The 16,234-nt window shown below is 37.0% G+C and overlaps 1 protein-coding gene across 1 annotated transcript in view; it reads right to left on the reverse strand.

Moving 5' to 3' along the window:
- Positions 1 to 16,234, reverse strand: part of LOC150082463 (CD109 antigen-like) — a 424,736-nt gene that overhangs the window by 111,753 nt on the left and 296,749 nt on the right. The window contains exon 20 of the mRNA XM_090377518.1: positions 13,399 to 13,516. Within this exon, the coding sequence (XP_090233644.1) occupies positions 13,399 to 13,516 (118 nt within the window). The remainder of the gene's footprint in view (positions 1 to 13,398; positions 13,517 to 16,234) is intronic.

Raw genomic sequence — 16,234 nt, forward strand, 5'->3', positions numbered from 1 at the left:
CTTAATACCTATTTGTTATATCAACCATCTGCTTTACTTACTGCATATTGCAAAATATCCATGAGCGCTCTGCAAATACATGCACACAAGTGGAGTGGCAATCTAGATGATAACTATTTCCACCATCAATCTGCTAAACCTCACTTATTTTTCTTATAGAATTTCATTATTTGCAAACTCAACCACAACTCATCTCAGATGCCCTAATTAGTCCGTCTATAATTCCTTTTGCTTCAAAAGAGATATTTGTGCCTATCTCTGCTCTGATATTTCTTGTGAGAAGCTTCCTTATCTGAAATCTTTTTCTTTGATCATCTCTTTTTTTGATATTCACTTCTTTGATCTTGTTGATTTTAATGTTTATAACTCTAGATGGCTTCAATTTTCTAGTTACATGGTCCCAGCTGTTCAAAATGCTAATGATTTTTCAATTATTAATGACCTTCTATAATTTGTTCGTCTACCTATGAGAACAGAATACCACACAATCTTAACTGCAACCAATATCATTGATTTTTTTTTAACAAATAATACTTCAAATTACACAGTTGTTGTGAGTGGTCCTCGCTCCTCTAAGTATCTCAGATCACAACTTGATGATGGTCTCTTTTTCAATGGTATCTCTATCAAGGACCCCCCCCCCACCACAACACGAGAGCTTCTCACTCTCCATGAGTGATTCTATTCCTCTTTACTTTGGTTGCTTACTACTTGCTTACTTATTATTGTTATTTACTCATTACTTATATATTTTCAATAAATATGATGTTAGCCAATCCTGAAACTTCTCTGTAAGACCCCAAGCCTTATTTAGTATACACTATACTGTTTATATTAGTTAGATAGTATGAACCAGAGCCGTAATGCTCAATACGTTCAATATTGGGAAGATAATAACAGAAGTTTACTTCAATATAATATTTAGAACACTTTCGTATGATACTCTCCAGCAATTCTGAAACGTAAAATAATGAATCAATGTATACTCCCCACCATGACTTATGGAAGTGAAACTTGGGCACTCACCAAAAGAATGGAAGAGAAGCTGAGAACTACACAGCAAAGAATAGAACGAATTATATTGGGAATCAGACTGTTAGAGAAGAAGAGAAACACATGGATTAGGCAGCAAACTCAAGTAAACGACATTCTTATCAAAACTAAAGAACTAAAATGGTCTTGGGCAGGACACATAGCTCGAAGACATGATGACAGATGGACTAAAAAAATAACAGAATGGTACCCAAGAGCTAGAAGAAATCTTGGAAGACAGAGGCGGAGATGGATAGATGAAATTCATGAGTTTGTGGGTAGTAAATGGATGGCCAGTGCTCAAAACAGAAGGAACTGAAAAGTTGCTGGAGAGGCCTTCATCCTGCAGTGGATTGAAAATGGCTGATGATGATGATGATGAGAGCAGATATCATCTTTTAAGGGCACAAAAGGTGATATTGTTGTACACATTAGCACCAATGATATGAAGAGTAGGAGAACGGCAGAATTACTAACAACTAATTCTGGAGATGTGCAAATGTATCCTCAATTCACAAAGGGGGATCGAAGTGTGACACGAGTAATTACAGACCAGTTAGTTTAACTTCTGTTCCGGGTAATATAATGGAGTCACTGGTTAAAGATGCATTGCAGGATCATCTAGACAAGACTGCAGCAATAATTCAGACACAGAATGGGTTTGTTAAGGGAAAATCTTGTCTGACAAATTTGATTGGATATTATGATGTGGTTACAAAGGAACTGAATGCAAAAAATAATTTTGATATCACATACTTGGATTTCAAGAAAGCTTTTGACCCTGTTGCACATGGAAGACTACTGTACAAATTGGAGAAGAATGGTATTAAGGGTAAGTTGCTACAATGAATAAAAGGATGGTTGAGGGGAGAAGACAGAGGGTGGTAATCAATGGCTGCTGCTCTTCGTGGATTAATGTTATTAGTGGAGTCCCACAGGGTTCAGTGTTGGGTCCACTGTGGTTTTGTATATTTATCAATGATATTGATGAAGGTATATAACAGGCTTAGTGTCGAAGTTTGTAGATGATACAAAGGTTGGCAGGGTTGTTAATGACAGTAACAGAAGTGTGCTTCTGCAAGAGGATCTAGAAAATTTGGGAAGACGGGCTGAGAAGTGGCAACTGAATTTTAACATTGACAAATGCAAAGTCTGTATATGGGTAGAAGTAACCCCAGAGGTATGTACCAACTGTGTGGTACTACACTTAGGGTGATAGAAAATGAAAAAGACCTGGAGGTAATTGTGCAGTCAGATATGAAGTTTTCTGAACAATGCAGACAGGCTGCAAGAGCAGGTCATGCGGTTTTGTCAATGATATACAGGAATTTTGCTAGCAGGGAAAAGGAGGTGATTGTCCCTCTGTATAAGGTAATTGAATCACGTTGGCATTCGAGGTGAGCGGACGCGCTTAGACAGGGCTCCTCAGTTAAGTGGTTTACTTTTGGATAGTGCTTTTAAATATTTGATTTATTTAGATATTGTTGGATTATTTTGTTATAGGTTTTCCTGTAACTGTTTGATTTTAATAATATTATAGATATAATTTTTTAAAGTTACTTTCATTGATATTTATTTAATTTTATAATGGTAGTTACGAGATCTGCCTTAAACACGTCACAGGGTATCGTGACTCACACGGAAATAGCAGATGGCGATTTACGGGTGAGTCATGATTTAATCCGTTGTGGAACCTGTGGAATGTTTTCCAAGGTCGACCTGGTGACTAATCCTACCTCACCTGGGGATTCTTTTCTTTGTGATCGATGTAAGGAGTGCACCGATCTTAAATTACAATTTGGTGCACTGATGGAACAATTTGAGTCCCTGAAAAAACGAGTGCTTGCCCTCGAAAATAATGCATCTGGGAGCTCGTCAGGGACTCAAAACTCCAGCAATCTACCAAGTGATGCACACCCGATTCGAGCCTCAAAACAGAAAAACCAAGTGCAAACTACTCTGGTTAAAAAGGACATTGTTTTATTAGGAGACTCCATTGTCAGGGAAACGGGGAATATTTTTTGTAATAAAGATAGGTGGAGCAGAACCAGAGTATGTCTGCCGGGAGCAACTATTGATGATGTCACCAACAGATTGTCAGATTTTAAATCGGGTAAAGAAAATATTATTATTCATGTGGGAACAAATGATATTAAACGTACACGATCTGATGATTTGTTGGAAAAATACAGGACCATGCTGAGGAAATGTCGCGAGCTAGGCCATAATGTCTATGTGTCTGCAATTCTGCCCAGACACGATAGGAGGGATTATATGTTAAGAGCCTTGTGGATTAACTCAAGACTTGAAGGAATCTGCAAGGCTTTAGGGGGTAAATTTCTATCAGCATGGCCCACACTTGTAGGTAGAAGGAATTTGTTTTGTAGAGACAGGATACACTTAAACAAAGGTGGTGCAAAAGTTTTTGCCAGTATTATTGAGGATATCTTAAAGGTTCAGGGAAACTGCTAGCTAGGGGGGATGTGGGTAATACTGACACACGTTTATCTGATAATATTGGTCAATGTAACTCTTGCACATACCTTAAGAGTTCTTATCTGTTACCCCAACTGGACGTATTATCTAGATGTTCTGGGGGCAAAGACGTTTCACGTGAGCGGATAGCTAATATCAGGGAAGAGAGCCTAAAAAACTTCAAGGGTTGTGTTAGGGTTGTTAAATATACAAGAAGAGTAAATCTTAATTGTTTATACAGTAACGTTAGAAGTGTCGTCAATAAAATGAGCGAATTCGAACTGCTGGTTAAAACAAGTAACGCGGACATAATAGGGCTTACAGAGATGTGGTGCCACCCGGAAATTGGGGATGATGAGTTTCAGTACGGCTTGTATAATGTATTTAGGAAAGATAGGTTAGATAGAAGGGGTGGTGGGGTAATGCTTCTTATCAGAAGCAGCCTGAGTGCGACGATAGCTTTCCCGGATTCAGACATTTCACATGCTAGTATAGAGTCTGTATGGTGTGAGATAGTTGGAAACAAAGGTATAATGCGAGTAGGAGTAATCTACAGACCAGGTGATTGTGAAGATTATGACAAAAGCCTCTACATGCAAATGGAATGGGCAAGTAAGCGTCAATGCCTTATTATGGGTGATTTCAATTTGCCTCTAATTGATTGGAGTAAATGGGAAGGAAACTCGACATGGAGAACAAAATTTTTAAATCAACTAGATGACTATTATTTGTATCAACATGTCAGGGAAAGTACTAGAGAAAAGAATATCCTAGACCTCATCATCACACATGAATCAGATGACATAACAGGGCTGACAGTAGAGGAACCAGTAGCAGGAAGTGATCACGGAGTTCTACGGTGGATGATGACGAGAGAGGTAGCAGAAGTAAAAGGCAAAGGAATGGGTTTTAATTTCAGAAAAGGAAATTACGATACCTTAAGGTACTACATGGCCTCTATTAACTGGGTAGATATTGTGCAGAGATTGAATACAATTGAACTGTGGTACGCTTTTAAAACATTAATCACAGATGCCTTGAATGCGTATATACCATTAAAAAAATACTCCACGAGAAGGGTTCCAAGTTGGATGAAGAGTGAAGTTGCCGCATTACTTGAGCAGAAAAAGGTGGCATGGAAAGGTTACAGAGCAATAAAAAGTACTGTAGCCTATAACAGCTACAAGGTGATCTGTAATAGAGCCACAGAAAAGGTTTGACAGGCAAAGGCAGTTTATGAGAAATCACTAGCAAACAGAGCAAAGAGGGGGGATAAAGAATTCTTCACATATATAAATGCCAAGAAGAGCAGGACAAACCAGATCGGACCTTTACGTAAGGGAAAGGGGATAGTAATAAATACACCAGCTGCCGTTGCAGATGAACTCAACAGTTATTTTGCATCGATATTTACAAATGAAAAGCCTTTTGTGGCAATGGGAAATTGTGGGAGCGAAGTTAAAAAATGTGTAATTAATGATATTGAAATTTCGCAAGATTATTTAATGAAAAAACCTTCGAGCCTACAGACCAGTAAGGCTTCTGGAGTTGATGGAATATACCCTATAATCTTAAGAGAGGCGGCAAGCAAGTGCATTGAACCATTGAGGCTAATTATGCGAGCATCACTAGACTCTGGGGAGATTCCCTTGGATTGGAAAAGTGCAAATGTATCTCCCATACATAAGGGTGGCTCTAAAAGTGAAGTTGGAAATTATCGACCTGTCAGTCTGACTTCAGTAGTAGGGAAAATCATGGAAGCAATGATCAAGGGTGGAATTCAGGACCATTTGGATTGAATTGAAATTCTCAAGGATACTCAGCATGGTTTTGTAAAGGGAAAATCATGTTTAACAAATCTGGTTTGCTATTTCGAAAGGGTCACTCACGAGCTGGATTTAGGGAATAATTTCGACATTGTTTATTTAGATTTCAGCAAAGCTTTTGACTCAGTCCCACATGAGCGGTTGCTTTATAAGCTGGAACAGGTTGGAATCACTGGGAAAATCCTTAGATGGATAGAAGGATGGCTTCAGGGCAGGAGGCAGAGGGTTGTGATAAATGGGTATTCCTCAGATTGGGTTGATGTAAGAAGTGGGGTTCCCCAAGGATCAGTATTAGGACCACTGTTGTTTTTAATTTTCATAAACAACATTGATGAAGGGATAGAGGGCGTGATGTCTAAATTTGCAGATGATGTTAAAATTGGTAGAGTAGTTAATGATCACTGTCAAGCTGAGCTTCTTCAGAGAGACCTAGATAGACTTCAGGAATGGTCAGAAAAATGGCAGCTGTGCCTTAATCCAACAAAGTGTAAGGTATTACACCTGGGAAACAGTAATCCCAAAAAAACTTATTCACTTGGTGGAGTTGAACTAAACCCAGTACTGGAGGAAAGGGACTTGGGTGTTACGATACGGTCAGACATGAAATTCTCTGAGCATTGTAAACAGGTTGCAAGGAAGGCCCATGGTGTCCTATCGATGATCTATCGAACTTTTGCAAGTAGAGATAGGGACGTGATAATCCCATTATATAAGGCTTATGTTAGACCACACTTGGAATACTGTGTTCAAGTATGGAGACCGCACCTAAAGAAAGACATCGAGCTTCTTGAAAGGGTGCAAAGAAGGGTAACTCGCCTGGTGAGATCAGCAAAAGGGCGTCCTTATGAAGAAAGACTTCGAATATGTGGGTTGCAGAGTTTGGAAACTAGACACCTTAGAGGAGATTTGATTGAGGTGTTTAAGGCTCTGAGAGGCATCAGTAAAATGAATGAGGACAAAATTTTCAAGATTATAAATGATGCTAGAACTAGGGGACATAAATTCAAGTTACGGGGGGAAATGTTTAGATTGGACTGCAGGAAGTTTTATTTTAGCCAGCGAGTTATAAATTACTGGAATAAGTTGCCTTCATGGGTGGTAGAGGCCGACAGTTTGGGGAAATTCAAAGGTCATCTGGATAGTACTTTTGGGTAAGGGAAGCGCATAGGATGATAGGTTTAATTTTCTTTTTATTTATTTTTTATTTTATTTTTTTTTTGTTTATTAATTATTATTATTTAGTTATTTATTTTATTTATTTTTTATTTTATTTTTTTTTATTTATTAATTATTATTATTTAGTTATTTATTTATTTATTTTTTGTTTTTATCATTGTTTTGTTCGGATTTTTTTTTTTTTTTTTTTTGGCTGGTGCAGCATAAGCCATAGGCTTTCTTGCACCATGCGGCCGTTACTAATACTAATACTAATGATCAGACCAGGTCTTGAGTACTGCATACAGGTCTGGAGGCCTCATTTTAGGAAGAATGTAGATTTGCTTGGGCGTGTACAGAAAAGGGCAACAAGATTGGTGAGGGGAATGAAGGGATCCTCTTACCAAGTGAGGCTGGAGACTAGGTACCTGCGAGGTGATCTGATTGAGGTGTATAAGGGCTTGAATGGGTTGAGCATGCTGAATTCTGACGAGATTCTTCCACCAGAATAATCTGTTGCTCAGATTACGAACCTAAGGGGGCATAAATTCAAATTGGGGAAAGACAGCTGTAGAATAGAAATTTGCCTTTAGCCAGCAAATGGTTAATTGTTGCAACAAACTTCCATCTGTCATTGTGGAAGTTAATAGGTTAAACAAATTTAAGGAGGAATTGGACAAACATTTAGAGGGAATGGTTGTGTGAAATTTTTTTTTTTTTTTTTTTTGGCTGATGCTACATACGCTCATATGTTTGCTTTCTTACATCATATGTACTAAGTACAGGTCAATGTTTCTTAAATCACATTACTAAGTACAGGTAAATGTTGAAAAAACCATGAGTTAAGGTTGAATTTGAAAGTGTCTGCAATTCTGCCCAGACACGATAGGAGAAAGTATATGATGAGAGCCTTGTCAATCAATTCTGCCCTGAAGAGATTGTGCAGATTGTGCCCTGGAGAGAGGCTCAGGGAGTAGAATTTTTCTCAGCATGGTCTGTGCGTGTTAACAAGAGAGAGACTGCTTCTACAGGGATGGGATACACTTAAATAGAAAGGGCAAGAATATTTGCTAATGCTATCGAGGTAGCGTTGGGTGGGTCAGAAAACTCCCAGCTTATGGGGCTATGCGGACTAATAGATTAACAGCAGCCACAGCAAAGGTGAAAGCGATTCTTGCACTGCTTATACTGGAATGAGCAGTAGCCTGGAAACAAGGTGTGGGGGGATTTCAGAGACTGCTGGGAGTCATCGCAGAACAAGTAAATACATGGGCTATGTTAGGGTAGCTAAGAATAAGAACAGGTGCATGTATACTTGCATATATGCCAATGATAGGTGTTTGGTAATTAAATTTGATGAATTTGAGGTGTTGGTCAAAACATCAAAGGCGGATACTGTTGGGATATCAGAAATGTGGTGTCACAGAGATATTAATCCCAGGGACTCACATCTGGTGAGTATGGGCTTAACATACCCAAGGTGCTCAGCTGGATATCATCATTCTTCTCTTTCTTGGTGATTCCCTTCTACTTTTGACTCTCTCTCTTTCTCTCTCTCTCAGGTAACTCGAGAATATTTTTGGCTCGTGCATAAGCCTCAGGCTTCCTAGCACCATGTAACTAATAATAATAATAATAATAATAATATGGAATGTAGAATTGGAATTTGGGAATTACAATGTGTACAGAAAGGAGAGACAGGCTAAGAAGGGAGGAGTTGGTTATGCTATTAGTTAAGAAACACAAAATCCAAGGAAGGCTAGCCAGTTTACATGGATGGACAGTGCAGTGTTCAGTCAGTTTGGTGTGACATAAGCACAGGGAAAGGAAAACTGAGAGTAGGGTTGTGTTATAGGTCTAATGACTCTAATGAATATAATGAACAACCGTACAGAGAAATAGTAGTCCAGCAAATCAGAATATCATATAATGGGGGATTTTAATTTCCAAGATATTGACTGGAACTTGTTTGTTGGCCACTCACACACTAGCAAGGCTTTTGTGGATTTATTAGATGATTGTTTTCTACAGGAGCATGTTTGGGAGGCAACCACAGGGAGTAATACCCTGGATCTGATTATCAGTAGTGATTCTTCGTGCATTAAGAATCTGCAGATAAAGGAACCACTAGGTGACAGTGATCACAATGTACTGATGTGGGAATTACTTAAAGATGTAACTACCATCAAGGCTAAAGGGAAGGGCTTTTGCTTTTGTAAGGATGACTACAGGGGTCTCAGACAGTTTTTAAATTCTATACAGTGGGACAGCTGATGATGTTACCAACAGCAAATTCTAAATGGAAAGCATTCAAAGTATTAATCTTGGAAGCGACTAGGATTTTCATACCAACTAAGAAATATTGTTCAAGGTTTAGGCCTAAATGGATGTCAGATGAACTAATGAGACAAGTGGCAGGGAAGAAAAATGCATGGGATACATATAAATTAACAGGTGACACTGAAGCCTATGGTAGATATAAGATGGTCTGTAATCAAGTCCCAAAGTACATTAGGCGGGCAAAGGCAGATTACGAGAAATCAAAGGATGCAAAGAAAAAGAGCAAAGAGTTCTTTACTTATGTAAACTCTAGAAGGAAAGGGGATAAATCAGATTGAGCATTTTGCATCTACATTTACACATGAGGAGCTATTTAGGGAGGAGAATGCCAGAGTTGTATAAAACCTGGGCAGTGAGGTAAAAGATTTTGTAATAACTGAGAGAAAACTGGAGGAGAAATTGTTGATGATAAATATAAGACAGGCACTTGGGGTGGATTGAATCTATCCATTTGTATTAAAGGAGGCAGCAAAGGAAGTAAGCAAACCCTTAGCCATAATTATGGGAGCTTTCTTGGACTCAGGGGAGGTACCCATAGACTGGAGATGTGCAAATGTGATTACAATTCACAAAGGAGGATTAAAGCGTGATACAAGTAATTACAGGCCTGTTAGTTTAACTTCTGTTCTGGGGAAATTAATGGAGGCACTTGTTAAAGAAGCACTGCAAAATCATCCAGAGAAGACTTCAGTTATAGTTCAGACAAAGCATGCGTTTGTCAAGGGGAACTCTTGTCTGACCAATTTGATTGGATACTATGATGTGGTCACAAAGGAACTGGATGCAGAAAATAATTTTGATATCACATACTTGGTTCTTAGGAAAGCTTTTGATACTGTTGCACATGGAAGACAAATTGGAGCAGTATAGCACTAAGGGCAAATTGCTGCAATGGATAAAGGGATGGTTGAGGGGGAGAAGACAGAGAGTGGTAATCAATGGACACTGCACTTCGTGGACTAATGTTATTAGTGGAAGCCTCCAGGGTTGTGTTGGGTCCATTGTTGTTTTCTGTATTTATTACTGATGCCGATGAAGGTTTATCAGGCTTAATGATTAAGTTTGCAGATGATATGAAGGTTGGCAGGGTTGTTAATGACACTAATGACAGTAAACTAGTGCAACAGGATCTAGAAAATTTGAGCAGATGGACTGAGAGGTGGCAACTGAAGTTTAACATTGACAAATGTAAAGTACTGCATATGGGTAGCAGTAACCCCAGAATAATGTATCAACTGTGTGGTACTACACTCAGCGTGATAGAGAATGAAAAAACTCAGCGTGATAGAGAATGGGAACTGGGGGTAATTGTGCAGTCAGATATGAAGTTTTGTGAATGGTGCAGATGGTCTGCAAGAGTACCTCATGGTGTCTTTAAAATATTCTCATATGTCTTTAAAAGGCATATGACAGTGTTCCAAGAAAACTCTTATGGGAAGCACTGAAAGAGGCAGATATTGGTGGACAATTGATTAACGTTATTAAGACAATTTACAGGAATAATAGATGCAGAATTAAAGTGAGATCAGCTTTGTCACCTGAATTCCACACTTCAAAAGGCTTATTTCAAGGCTGTTGCAGGTCACCAACACTTTTCAACATTTATATCAACATCCGCCTAAGATCCTGGTCAAAAAATTCAAATAAAATGGGATTGCTGATCAATAAGAACATCTATATTCAAAGTTTATTTTTTCAGATGATTGGGTGGTGATAGTGCAAGATTTAGAAGATGCAGATTATGCATGTCATAAATTGTTTGAGGAATATAAATGATGGGGTCTAAAAATCAATTTTAGCAAGACTGAAATTGAAATGTCTTCAGGATCAGGACACACTCTAAATATTGATGGTTTTAAAATCAAACAAGTCGATAAATTCAAATATTTGGGATCAATCTTACAAAGTGATGGATTACTCGACATCAATAAGAGAACTGCAGATGGCAGAAAGGCTATCGGCATGTTAAATTCTGTTCTATGGAACAGAAATATTCTAAATAAAAAAGAAACATATTTCAAACGATAGTACAAAGTCTTCTATTGTATGGAGTGGAAACCTGGAAGTTGAATAGGCGAGGGGAAAACAAATTGCTCTCCACGGAAATGGATTTTTGGAGACGCTCAGCAAGAATTTCTAGAAGAGACAGAAAACGGAATGAAGACATAGGAGAGAAAATGGAAGTGAAAAAGAATATTATTGACACTATCAAAGAAAAGCACTTAACATGATATGGACATGTAAAATGGATGCAAGAAACCGGATATCCAAAGGCTATCCTGGAATAGATCCTCCTTGAAGAAGGAGAAGAGGAAGACCTAGGAGGACATGGATGGATGGAGTACAGGAGTGCATGACAGCCCAAGGTTTAACTGACCAAGACACCTTGAACCACACTTTATAGCAAGAAAAAATTCCTATCAAAAAATAACTTGTAGGCTTAGGAAACCTATTGTAAATGAAAACACTTCTTCTTCTTCTTGAAGAAGAAGAAGCTATCACAGTCAATATCAATGATCTACAGCTATTACAGTCTATCTGGGATACAGTGTTTCACACTACACTGTCCATGTCGATTATATATACATATATGTACATATAAAAGTCTAAAAATAATGTTTAATAATAAAATTAAAATAAATAAAGAAAGAGATGACTGAATGTGTCTAAATTATATTATAAAATAGATTTATTTTATAATATAATTTTAAAATAATATAAAAATAAATTAAAATAAAATAAAATAATTTATTATTTATTGGTTTTTAGATACATTATTATTAGAAAATTTTTAGATACACATTCCTTCCATTTCTACTTCTGTCTTTGTTATTTATTTATCTGTTCAGTCATTTTCCATTTTTTTCCATATTGTTTTTACATATACATGTAATATTTCTACTATATATTAAAAGTTTTTCATCTTCTTAATACCAATAATATTACACAATTCACTGTATTATAAAGTTTTCTTCTTTTAGCATTACAGATGCTAGAGAACATATCATACAAAAGTTGATTAAGAGAAAAAAAAAGTTGTCCTGAATTTTCTTACAAAGCATTTTCAATGTTCATTCTTCCTTTCAGCACACACGATTTATTTTATAGGATATTCCAGAATACAGTAAATAGATGAAATACATGGTGTGATCAAAAAGTTCAGGGACTTAACTAACATTTGGGAAATGAAGTATACTATTTGAACAGACTTCCTTCAAAGAAGATTTTGTAAACACTGATTCCAATGCTTCTGCACCTTTTGGAATATAGACTTATTTTGGAATTGCTAATAGTTTTATGATGGCACTAATAGTTGCTAGTAGTACCATCTGGATCATATGCTTATTTTGGAATACTTTCTGAATGATTTCCTGTCACAAATCTATGACTTTTCAAGGAGCTTTAAGCCTGGGTAACAAAAAAAAAAAAAAAAAAAAAACAAACTACACACATGAAGCAAAATCTGGTAAGTATGGCAGTTGGTAAAGCATAGTGATAGTGTGTGTGGTGTTTCAAGAAATTCTCAAATGAAAAGTTCCAAGTGTGCAGGGGCATTGTCATGATGCATGCACTAATTCCTTGAGGCCCAATTTTTCTGGCAGTTTTCTCTATAAACCATAAAGCTGTTTGTGGTATTCCTTGTTCACTGTTTGACCATGCAAGACAAATTCACAATGAACGATGTCCTATGAATCAAAAAATAAAACAAGCATGATCTAGATTATCCTGCATTTTTTTGGGGTTAGGAGAAGACAGTCTTCATTGGGAGGACTGGGCTTCATTGGGAGGACTAGGCTTCATTGGGAGGGCCAAGTCACAGCCATACACCCATGATTTGCCACCATTAATGATGGAAGAAACTTAGTACAGATTAACAGCAACATTTAGATGAAGATCCTAACATGTGAGAGCTTGCTGCTCTCTGTGATCATCAACAATGAGACAAAGCATAAACTTTGCTGAAATGCATCACACTCCCACAGACAAGTGAATATCTGGTTTTTGAAGTTGAAGGGCAAGCAGAGTGAGATCATCTTCAACAGACAAGAAGCTCTCTTTTAAACTTTGCAAACCACTGAAAAGTCTTCAAATGATACAGATCTTCTCCAAGCTGTTTTTAACATTGTAGGTTGCTGTTCAACTTTTCTCCAAGCTGTTTTTAACATTGTAGGTTGCTGTTCAACTTTTCTTCAAGCTGTTTTTAACATTGTAGGTTGCTGCTCACTAGTTTGAAACAGATTTGATGCAAATTTGCTGTTCAGTAAAATTACTCACTTTATAATGCAACAAAACACATAAAATGCCTTCTATTCATGTGGGCAAATCAGACTGACTGCAGATAAATGGACGATTCATGCTACCATATCTAGATGAGTCACTGAACACTGCAAGTTGTGACTTGTCACAGCATGATTTTGGGATATCAAGTTAGTCCCCTGCACTTTCTGGTCACACTCGTAGTACAATATGGATTGCCAATATTCCTAAAATAATGAAATGATTACAGAGATATATAAGGTCATCTACACCATGCAATAAATTTATTCATCACTCCAGCAGTAATACTCACATAGACAGGTTTGCTGAGCAAGCCAAATCCATCATAACTATTCATTCCAAAAGCATTTATTACCCAATCTGTGGGAATTTCAGGAACAGGAACATTAAAGATATAATAGCCCAGTGGTCTAAACAGAACATAAGAAATTATGCATTATACATGAAATAAAAACATCGAGAAATAATAGATATTGGATAAAAATAAATATTGTAAATATTGCATAATAATACACATCTGTATTAATAAGTAATAATACATATCTGTGTAATAAGCAGATCTTACCAAATTTGAATATAAGGTTGAAAATGTTCAGGAATGGATTTTAGGCAAAATAATTTTGTTATCTGCAAAAAATGGTGGCTTGGAACATAATGCATTACCACAAGCAGCCCTGCAATGCATTGTGATTAATCAAGCAACATACCAGTATTTTACTCATCAAAATATACTGTTTATGAAAGCAGATAATATACATTTGGTTTTTAGTTTGAGGTTTTTTTTTTTTTTTTTTTTTTTTGGTACATCAGTTACTGTGGCTTTAATGCATCAAGTTCAAAAGTACAGATTAAAACTGTTTTAAAGTTTCCCCCATTCAATGAACTTGTTTTTATATTATTGGGCTAAGCAATAGAAAAGATTAGATAAACAACAGTAAATAATGGATATCAAATAAAGAGGATAACACTTGTTGCACAAATGATATAAATCTAACAAATATTACAGGAGCAAGAGGTAGAGGTGAAAAAAAAGAAAAAATATGCATTTTTTCTGTCCACCATCTTGAAACAAAATGATGGAAGGGAAAAATCTGAAACAATGATAGAAATGTGAGCAAAGTCCTTATATTATACTGTATAATGTAATCATAATTACAATAAAAGCTTTCTTGTCCAACACTTAGATAACTGGAAAGCTATAGTAATTGGTATATTTATATTTTATAATGGGTTACCAATTTCAGTAACAGAAGTGTAACTCGTCATGATTCGGAAACCATTTTGGCATAAAATTAATAAAATATCAAAGAAATATTATGGTAACAAAATGTATTTTTATTTCCTTTTATTACAGAATGCTTAACAGTCTGGAGGCCTCATTTTAAGAAGGATGTACAGCTGCTGGAACAGGTACAGAGATGGGCAATGAGATTGGCAAGGGGAACAAAGGGTGCTCTTACCAAGAAAGGCTTCAGTTCTGCAAATTGCAACATCTGGAGACTATGCACCTGAGAGGTGTTTAAGGCTTTGAATGCCTTGAGCAAACTCAATGCTGATGGGATTCTAACTGTTGCTCAGACTATGCAAATGGGGGAGCATAAATTCAAATTAAGGAAAGATGGTTGAAGAATATAAGTACGGAAGTTTGCCTTTAGCCAACATGATTGTTGGAACAAGCACCGATCTATTGTTGTAGAAGTGTATAGTTTGAATAAACTCAAGAAGGAACCAGACAAACTATAGGTGAAATGGGATTTTTTGTTTTTTGATGTGTAAACATCTTTGGTGGCACCTACTAAATTTCGGGCAGTGGTAAAATCAATTTGTCACGATTTTGCAATGTGGAAATGACGTCATTTCTGTTTCACATAACAAAAAAAAAAAAAAAAGAGTGTTGGGAGAGGAGATACCGCAAAGGATCATGGGAGCTGATCTTGGATGACCTCAGTGCTGGCATAAACCAGCTGGCTGCAGAAAAATGTTTATGATTCGGGACATACCACTTAGGTGGCCATTTAACCATTGCCACCCATGGCAGAAACCTTTTGGTAATCAGAGAAATGGATATCTTGCAAAATTTAAAGTAAAGTAAAGCACTTAAAGCAAAGGATCATGGGAGGTGTTCTTGGATGTGCTTAGAGCTGGCATAAACCAGCTGGATTCAGAAAAACATTTATGATTTGGGGCATACCACTAGGTGGTATTGGGCTAATCCCAATACCACCTGTGGCAGAAACCTTTTGGTAACCAGAGAAATGTATATCTTGAGGGCAGATCTTAGGTTGCTCAGAGCTGGCATAAATCAGCTCTGAGCACATCCAAGATCATTACATTACATGCACTTCAGCCTTACCAGTTGAAGAGATGTAATGTAGGCGTTACTACCTGTATGTATTATTGAAGTGGTTGTATATTTCTATCAAGAGGAGAAAATCATAAACGTTTTTCTGCAACCTGCTGGGCAGGTCAAGAATTGAATCAGTTTATGAATGGGAGATAATGGACTCCAAATTACATGCAGGAGTAGAATCTTTTGCTTGTCATTGGCCATTCTCATTAAGTTGCAGAAGTCCTCGTTGGTCATCATTTCTTTGCAATTGTGCTGAGTGGGTTGAGCGTGGTGAGCTTTAGATCCTCATCCATCTTACTATTTGGATGGTTGTAAAAGTTTTGAAAGGGGTCTTCTTCTCACAGTCGAGTTACAAGGCTATGCAGGTCATTACCACATGCTTCATCAGGGTCACCGTCGTCGTTGTCTTGACATATTGTCTTACGTATTTCAATCGTTTTGCGAATGTCCAAGTCCGATTCATACAATTTACAATCTAGTATGAACTCTTCATTGTCGTTGTAGATCTTGACATATTTCATCTTTGACAGTATCTCAGTTTCTTCATTGCGAAATGGAATGTGCAGCATTACCATCTTGCACTTGTACTCGTTGAGATCCTAAGCCAAGTTATAGTTTTGATAGCATATTATGCATGGATATTATGCATAATATTTGTTTCTTGCAGATCTTGTTAGCACTGCATGTGTAATTTGTGACAAAGAATGACAGAGTAATATGATCCAACATGATAGTATGATTGTAACAATACAAATATTACTTGTATTGTAACACTACA

Source organism: Mastigoproctus giganteus, chromosome 7 (assembly GCF_048544385.1).
Source record: "Mastigoproctus giganteus isolate SK-2022 chromosome 7, ASM4854438v1, whole genome shotgun sequence".
In the NCBI taxonomy this organism is placed as follows: Eukaryota; Metazoa; Arthropoda; class Arachnida; order Uropygi; family Thelyphonidae; genus Mastigoproctus; species Mastigoproctus giganteus.